Below are 9,353 nucleotides of genomic sequence, written 5' to 3'. Positions count from 1 at the left end.
TTTATACTATTTATTCTGTATATATTCTTTTTCAAAGAAATCTAAAAGATACTATTTTTATTAAATCTGTAGGTTGAAAATGAAGAAATAGAGGCAGAGACTGTAGTAGAGGCAGAGACTGTAGTAGAGGCAGAGACTGTAGTAGAGGCTCAGACTGTAGTACAGGCAGAGACTGTAGTACAGGCAGATACTGTAGTAGAGGCAGAGACTGTAGTACAGGCAGAGACTGTAGTAGAGGCAGAGACTGTAATAGAGGCAGAGACTGTAGTAGAGGCTCAGACTGTAGTACAGGCAGAGACTGTAGTACAGGCAGATACTGTAGTACAGGCAGAGACTGTAGTACAGGCAGAGACTAGTAGAGGCAGAGACTGTAGTACAGGCAGAGACTGTAGTACAGGCAGAGACTGTAGTACAGGCAGAGACTGTAGTACAGGCAGAGACTGTAGTACAGGCAGAGAGTGTATCAAAAGTACAGCGTAATGTAAGAATCTGTTCAGGAAAAAAATAATTAATTTGATTATATATCAACAGATTCAACTTTCTATTTGCGTTAATTTAAGGTATAAAAGGTTAGTTTTGAAGCATTACACAACCGTAAAAATTGAACATCAGACTTAGTTTTAAATTCCTTGATAATCCAGTTGGTGATGAAAAAACCTGACTTAAGCACATTGTAATTGATTTCATTACTGACTTTGGATATGATGGACAATTAGCCATGATTATTCAATACAAATATACAAAAATAAAACTGTAGATGAAAATGATCTTTGTCATTTGAAAAATTGAAAAAAGATAATTTGAACAAAAAAAACTAGCTTAAATATTAAAATCTTTTTTATTGACATTATAAACTATTATTATTGACACATATATCTTTTTCTTATGTTTTGTAGACAGCAGAAAAACAGATCTCTCCATTGGCTCAAGCAATTGACAAGGTTAAATATATTAATGCACTGTGGCCAGCATGTAGACAAATATGTCCGACAAACATAACAACTTGTATATGCGGTCTTTAAAATATAAAGCATGTTTATATACGGGGAGGGTGGAGATCTCATAAACATGTTTAACCCCGCCGCATTTTTGCGCCTGTCCCAAGTCAGGAGCCTCTGGCCTTTGTTAGTCTTGTATTATTTTAATTTTAGTTTCTTTTGTACAATTTGGAAATTTATCACTGAACTAGTATATATTTGTTTAGGGGTCAGCTGTAGGACGCCTCCAAGTGCAGGAATTTCTCGCTACATTGAAGACCTGTTGGTGACCTTCTGATGTTGGTTTTTTTATGGTCGGGTTGTCTTTGACACATTCCCCATTTACATTCTCAATTTTATTATGATGTCTGTTTCAGTCCTTGTCCTAATAAGAGTGCATTTTTTAAACTTATTATGGTATAATTCATTCCTTTTGATTTTTTTTAAGGGCACCAGCAGTTATCCAATAAAGTAATTATTTGAAAAGGTGTCAGGAGTATATAAAGTTTTTTGTTATCTTAAAATAAAACATCTCAGGAGTATGTTTTTTTTTCAAAATTAAACCATTTCTCCTCTAGAAGAAAAATGATAGGACGTAAAATATATTTGTAAAATGTGTTAATTGTTTATATGATGAATACATTGTCATACAAACATATAGATTCCACAACTGCAACAAGTGTATTACGATATTTCTCCACTCGAGACAGTTGAATTTTAATATTTAAAGCGCTTGCTGAGCTTTTTAGATAATTAAGATTTAACTGTTGAGAGTGGAGAAATATCATAATACTCGAGATGCAGTGTTGGAAATTGTTTCTCTTATCATTTTTATCCTTCCTTTTCAAAGATTTCGAGGAAAGTTGTGTACTTTGGATGTGAAGTCATCAGGCATGGTCGCCTTTTTACATGACATCACAATAAGAAAATTCAGAAGAAAACAAGAAAATTTAATGTCACAATTGAATTTTAACCAATCATTTGCTGAGAACAGATTTTTCATTAGGAGAAATATTTTTTTCACACCGGTCAGGAAATGTAAAAAAATAGAACAAAAATTAGAGAAAACTGCTTATTACATTTCATGAATATATTTTGTGTCATATAATTTTTCTTCTAGTGGGGAAAGGTTTTTTGTATGACACTGCATTTACCATATAAAATCAACATTATAATATCATAATGAATTATTAAAATAAATTTTAAATTCGTTTGTATAGAAAAATGCTGCAGATATCATTGAACACATCATTTCACAAAACTTCAACACAGATTTGAGCTGTTTGGAGAGCTGCAGCATGTTTGCCGGTGAAATACAGTTCAAGCCTAGAAAAAGACCATTGAGGTATTGCCCTTTTTACCTCAATATTTACCTCAATTTCTAAACCAGAATAATGTAAAAGGTTCATGATGAACAAAAAAAGCATATATTTTTCCTTTTTTTCTTTTTTAAACAAAGCTTGTTCTGAAGTTTACACCACAATATTATATAATCATTTTTTGGGGTTATAATTAGCACATCCATATTGATGCATTTCATAAAAAATGCTTGTGTCATAAAAACAATTGACGGCAAATACCCTTTAAAGTGAAAACCAACATCTGATTTGATAAATAGATGACAAACATTGTGTTTTATATTTTTCCAAAAGAATTGCAACAATACATTTTTTCAAGTCATATGAAACCTCAAATTAAAAAAAAAATATGCATATAACAAAATGGATAGTTTTCATTATTAAACTTATGTACATATACTTTTTCCTGAAGAAATTCTTTAACGATACAATTATACGATATAGTTTTGAAAAAAAAGACAAAATCTTGCACAGAAGACTAAGTTTATGATATATACATTCATTGGTTCAATAATTGGATAAACATTATTTTTCACCAGTCACTTGTTTCATAGGACTTTAATTTGATAAAGTACACACTTCTGTATCTAAATATGTCAAATATACAACAGTTAATAGGTTAGCAAATTTCATCTGTCTGTCAAAAATACGTTATTTCTAAAATATATTTGCAAAGGAGAATTTGCATTTTATATACCTGTTTCATGCACTTGTCTTATACAGCTAATATTTTCTTATCTTGTAAAATGCAAGGACATATAATGGACCGGATATTTTGGTGCCAGGAGAAGGTGGGATGAGTGTTTTCGACCTCCTCAATATATTTCCAGATTTTGCAAAAATTGCAGTTTACATTTTTGCAAAATCCCACTTGGACCATTATGTACAGCAGGTTTGTCTTAATTTTAGAGCTCTTTATTTTTGTTAGATAAATTCCTCATTATATCAGCTGAAGTAATCAGTAAGGATTGTAAAACTAAATAACATTGGTATTAACCTGTAAAGTTGGGTTCTTTTTTTAAGTTTATCATCATTTGCATATGCATAATTGGGGGCAAAATAAAATGGCAACTTATTGAAAATGCTCAAAGAACTTTTTTACTCCATGAAAGTAATTGTGAATTGTTGTAGTATCATAAAGTTGACATGGATAATATCAAAAAGGCCCTAAACAACAGAGGACTAAGCAGGACAGTCAGAGACCTGTTAATTGAGGAGGCCAAAAACCTGTTAACAGATGAAAAAATGGGTATCTTACTTTACAAGAATATGATTTGGTTTTTTTTTAATTCAAAAATATTTTAATATGTCAAAGGAAAAGTATAGTATATATCTGATCCAAAACATAGCACATTTGTATTTTTTGAAAATAAAGTGAGACTATTTATGATTTCAACATTTTTATATGTTCTGCATACAAATGTTGAGCGGTTCACACAAATTTTGCAAAGATGGAGTTGAAGTCTCTAGGGTCATAGAATAAAGTACTAACATATATTTATTATTATGGTTAGGGGAAAGGACAACAAAAGGCTGCAGTCTATATATGTAATAAAATGTTTGTCAGTAAATCAATTGATTTTCATTACTAAATAGGAATTACTTGTGCTCCTTGCAGTTGTCTATAACATTTGCATAAGTCATTATTTTAAGAAATTATTGTTTCCTTATAGGTCCTGCAGCATTAATGTTTACTGCAGGATACCTAATGAAAGAGCTGGTGATATACCACGAAGAGGGGGTTAATGATTACTTGTGTGCCTGTCCTTGTGCTGAAGGGGTAGAAGTGCAGCACATCTACCATGATAAAGGAGACAACTTATACCCCTTATCCCATAAGGATCTATGGAGAGGTATGTAAATTCTGTCTTTTTTCGATATTATTAAACAGTTATAGACAAAATGCATTTTTTTAGTAAACGTTACATTCTTCATTCTGTGTTTTTGCCATTTTCAGCTTTTCATCGATTTCAGGAGAATTAAACAAAAATTAACATGAAGAGATCAGTTATAAATGCTGTATATATATTTTTGCTGTTGTTTAATCCTGGTAATGGAAGTATTATTTTGACTAACTGGAGTGGAACATGAAAGTCTTCATCTGAAGGAGAATACATTTATTGTAGGTTGGTTTAATTCCAATGGGAGACAACTCTTGTACTATTTTACTTATTAACATATTCCTTTATCTTATTTAATCCTATGGTGATGGAAATATGACTTTTAACTAACCACTAACAGGTACTAAAAAGTCTTCATCTGAATGAGAATACATTTATTGTAGGTTGATTCAATTCCAATGGGAGACAACTCTTGTACTATTTTACTTATTAACATTTCCCTTTATCTTATTTAATCCTTTGGTGATGGAAATATGACTTTTAACTAACCACTAACAGGTTCTAAAAAGTCTTCATCTGAATGAGAAAACATTTATTATTATTCAATTCTAATGGGAGACAACTCTTGTACTATTTTACTTATTAACATTTATGGCATTTCTTTTAATCTTTATTTATTAGAGTTTAAATTGTTCTGGTAGAAGATTGATTCCTAGGCGTTCATTAGAAGACAAGTATTTCTCCATATTAACATTTCTGTAGACTTTTCTTTATTTTGTCTACATTATACACGAAATGATTATCTGTCAGATTGATAAACAACTTGTTTGTGTATATTCTACAGCTGATGGCCCAAGTACCCGTTCTAAAATCGTAGACAATTACCAGACATTGGAAGAGGATAATAAAGGGTACTTAACTATGCATCTTTTTATTTATTGAATCTTTATTAGGCTGTAAATCACTTACGGTACTTCAAATAAAATATAACCAACCATCCTGTCAGTTGAAATCAATCAATCATATTTAAAAATCTATGAATGGCTCCTGTGGTAAATTTATTGCATCTTTTAGGAAGGTAAATATATATATAAATGCCCATCTGATGCCAGGAGCCTGGAATTAGTTTAGTGATAGCCAGTTTTACTGTTTATTATATTTCTTCCTTATTTTTAGATGACTCTTTTTATATGCCTAATTAAGGTCGTTTGTTTTATTGTTTTATTTTGGGTCTGTTATAGCGGACTTCAATTTTTGCATAGTAGAATACTTCATTTATTATGATTCAATCAAAAATGCAACTTTAAAACTGTTCCACTCATTTTCTATATTTCAGATGCTTACCAGGAATGGAATCAGATTCAGTGTAAGGTTTCAAAAAATAAATATATGATTTGTACCATGTATACCACAAAAATCCATTGGTGTATCAATAAAATACCTGCATTTCATAATATATCAAGTAGTTTAATTGCTATTAAACGTATTTTCCATCACCTATTAATGAGCAGGTTGTCTGCATATTGATATTGTAAAATTTCAGATGACAGTCACAATATGAAGCTTTTTTGTTGAGTGATCTTAGTGAACGAGATCAGAAAGCCTTGCTGATATTTTACAATCTCAATATGAGACTACTATATAGTAGTCTCAGTCTCAATATACAGATAACCTGATAATTGATTTTTTTTTAGTGCTTTTTTTTCTTTTCTTTTTGTTGACCTGATAAGTTAGGGTCAAACTAATAAACGTCAGTTCAAAAATTGTAACGTGGCTGATATGCCATAATAAAAGTAATTAAGGCTGGGTGTTTGACGTCACAAAGCTGTGATATGCAATTTCATTATAAACTGAGCTAAAAGTGAATACAAATGTATAAGATATTGTAATATTACATAATTCTGAAATGAAAGAAATTTTCTATCTTGTGCATATAAAAGTCATAAATACTTAATCCATTCAGTTATTATAACAACAATGTCATTATTATATTTTATTGGAACAGGATTTTTCTGCGATATGGACATGAAATCTGGCAGGGAGACTTAAATAGACTGTCAAAAGGTCATTGGTTGGATGACAGCATCGTTTATGTTTCAATAAGGTGATTACTGTACACAACTTGTACTGCTTATATGCAGCATTCATCATTAGGAAAGGATTTTGTTATCAGCATTATTCAATAGTATATGTTACTGGAATAAATAAAATAAAAAAACAGGAATATAGAAATAAATTGTGTTAAAAAAATTTGAACAGGGAAGATTACTTTACACTTACAGTTGGTTTTGATAATTAAATATAATATACCCTTGTAAAAATTAAAATACAGTCTTTTTTTCAAAATATACAATTGATATGCTTTAACACATATTTATTAATGTATTCTAAAGACATCATCAAGAGACTATGCAACAGAAGATCATAGTATTCACACATTTGATCCAGTCTTCAGCAGGAAGCTGTTAGCAAAAAAAAATTGTCCTGATGATGTGTAATACTTAAATTTATGACAAGCAATGCATTTAAAAATATAGGGAAACAAATTATCAAACTTCACATTAAAATGCCATATCATGATTAGCTAATAACAGAGTAATCATTTACTCTATCATATGTCTGAAAGGGTGGCAATCTTTTTTAATGTCAACCTCTTGTCCAGATCAATCAAACTGAATCAACAATTCAATGACAATGAATTGAATACTAAAGTAACTGAAGACAATTCTTAAATTTTAAATTTTCTTAGAAGTAAAATTTTACCCATGTAAATAGAAAAATTTCTGAATTTGTGGTATAATTACAAGCTGGGGCATCATGGACACATTCTTCTTTTATTTTTAAATAATGTTGTCATTTGGATAATTTAATAAATCTGTTTCAGTTCTAGGTTGATCCTACATTCCTGCAATATAGATCTTGTGAATGCCTATAGCAGAAGAATAGCTTTTGAAGAGAAGCGGTTAATACTGATCCCAATATGTGACAAGTTAGTTTAGTGATGTATCATCTTGATATCATAACTCAATATTTAAAAGTATTATCTTATTTAATTTCTTATTCATCGAAACTTTTGAATGGATATTGTAAAAGTAAATATCACTAAATAGATCAGGTTTATCATTTGAATGACAAGTGCACATTTCTTAATAACAAGACTCCTCAATTGATGCTTTAATTAAAATAGTAAAAAAAGGTCAAAATTTTTAGAATTTGATTAATTCAAATTTAGGCAAACAGAAAATTTTAAAGTGTTCATCCAGTTAAGTTAGATATACCAAGAGTTAATATTATATGATTGATGTTTCAGTACACACTGGATTCTGGCTTCCTTTTGCCCCAAGACTTTCACTGTAACCATGATGTGTTCAATGGGAGGTTCTTATCGAAAAACAGCACAATCACTTGGAAGGTAAAAATAAATAACAAAATTTCATTAAGGAAATAGTTTTATACCAATTTGAATCTCATAAATCAATTTGAATAGAAACAAATCAGTCAATCATCTTATGAATTTGAATCATAGAGAGATAGAATAAACATCTTGTCATAAATGTACCTATACCGCTATGCATAAACAACACAATCCTAACTATTACACATTTGATAATTTTACGTATCAATCTAAAATATTTATTTAAAAATGCAATAAAAAAAGCATTTTGAATATCAATCTTCAAAGTATTATTTGGTTTGCTTATGATTAGATAATAGAATGATAATCTGGCAAGAGTAAATCCTTTCACAAAATTTCACATCTTGAAAACAGATGAATTTTCATATATTAAATTTTTACTTAAATGAAAAATTACGGAGAAGAACTTATAAAAATCAAACAGTTGGAATACATATTAAGTTTAAGTATGTGTTCATCAAAATCAGAGCCAAATTATTAAGTTTTAATTTGCCAGAGTTATGATTTGTACCAGTCTGTGATTCTGTTCAAATTAATTATAAACCCTGATCAACTATTAACAATATCCAAATCTATGTTAATCAAGATCAATTTTTATTTTGCTTTTCTGTTTTGCAGATACTTTGCTGCAATGTATGGAAAATCCTTTGAGGAAATTAAAATAAGTCATGCAAAGGTAAAGAGTTTTGTTTGGTCTATTTTATATGTATTTCCTGCAATTAAATAATTAGTACATTTTAGTACAGTATATATAAAGCAAAATTCTTTTGACAAATTATACCCAAAATAAAACTTCACAGAGTAAGAAATAAATAGTTACAGATATGCTTATTGGCTAGCTTGTTATAAAGGGTAAAAGCAAATTTGTTGTCCTGAGTTATCCACTTTTTATTGAAGCAAAGCATGAGAGCAATAGTAGGTATTGTAAATGTACTTAGGTGATTTTGGTTCCTTTTCGAGATATTTGAGATTTAAAATATGACAGGAAAAGGCTGACTCAGACTTTTACCTTATATTTACATTGGTATAATTTGGAGAAAAAGAAGATTATCAACAGCAAAAGACAGTCGAAAAGTCTGAAACGATATTTAACATCTTCAAAATTTGACTTTAATGAAACTGTACCAATTGTAAAAAAATGTACCGATAAACGTTGTATGACTTGTCCAAATTTAATAGAAGGAAGTTCAATTTATTTCAAAAATGGAAAACATTTTACTGTTAAGCAAAATATGTCTTGTAAAAGTTCAAACGTCATCTATTCTATCATATGTTCAAATTGTGAGGAATTCTATGTTGGAGAGACAAAAAATGAACTGCGGACTAGAATGACTTTACATAGACAGCAAACCAACCATGAAGATTTAACACTCATTAGGGCAAACGACTATTTCCATCGTTGTTCTAATGGACGATTTAAAATATTTCCATTGCATATGGTCAATCGTCAAAATGATTTTCTCCGGAGGAAGAAAGAAGAATTATTCATAAACATTCTCAACCCGGGATTAAATGATAAATGATATTCTAATTTTAACGTAACATTTTAAAGTCTTAAAATGACATTAGTAGTCTCCCTTGTATTTGTTAACGTCATACTATTGTTAACGTCAATCAATTGTTTTATACAAGTCACATTACCTGAAGATCTGCGGAAGCAGTGAAAGTACTAGTAAAAAAGTGATGCATTGAAACCGTTATTATCTTTTAATAATTTTCTTTTATATATATATATATATATATATATATAACATTATCCATA

The 9,353-nt window shown here is 29.8% G+C and overlaps 1 protein-coding gene across 1 annotated transcript; it reads left to right on the top strand.

Annotated features, from left to right (window-relative positions):
* Positions 1 to 362: 362 nt before the first annotated feature.
* LOC143071047 (uncharacterized) lies at positions 363 to 8,318 on the top strand. The gene is made up of 12 exons (XM_076245128.1): positions 363 to 481; positions 897 to 941; positions 2,198 to 2,322; positions 3,089 to 3,227; positions 3,467 to 3,584; positions 4,009 to 4,188; positions 5,021 to 5,087; positions 5,513 to 5,542; positions 6,182 to 6,280; positions 7,061 to 7,165; positions 7,487 to 7,588; positions 8,210 to 8,318. Exons 3-12 carry the CDS (start codon positions 2,276 to 2,278, stop codon positions 8,316 to 8,318), a joined length of 996 nt encoding a protein of 331 aa, XP_076101243.1. The 5' UTR covers positions 363 to 481; positions 897 to 941; positions 2,198 to 2,275.
* Positions 8,319 to 9,353: the final 1,035 nt, after the last annotated feature.

The sequence above is a fragment of the Mytilus galloprovincialis genome, chromosome 4 (assembly GCF_965363235.1).
Source record: "Mytilus galloprovincialis chromosome 4, xbMytGall1.hap1.1, whole genome shotgun sequence".
Taxonomy (NCBI): domain Eukaryota; kingdom Metazoa; phylum Mollusca; class Bivalvia; order Mytilida; family Mytilidae; genus Mytilus; species Mytilus galloprovincialis.
This window is presented reverse-complemented; position numbering and strand designations above follow the sequence as displayed.

Excerpts from the sequence above, each read along its gene's own strand:
- LOC143071047 (XM_076245128.1), top strand. The coding sequence starts at position 2,276 with ATGTTTGCCGGTGAAATACAGTTCAAGCCTAGAAAAAGACCATTGAG. Across the intron at positions 3,585-4,008 it reads GTTAACAGATGAAAAAATGG|GTCCTGCAGCATTAATGTTT; the intron begins GTATCTTACTTT and ends GTTTCCTTATAG. Across the intron at positions 7,589-8,209 it reads ACAGCACAATCACTTGGAAG|ATACTTTGCTGCAATGTATG; the intron begins GTAAAAATAAAT and ends TCTGTTTTGCAG.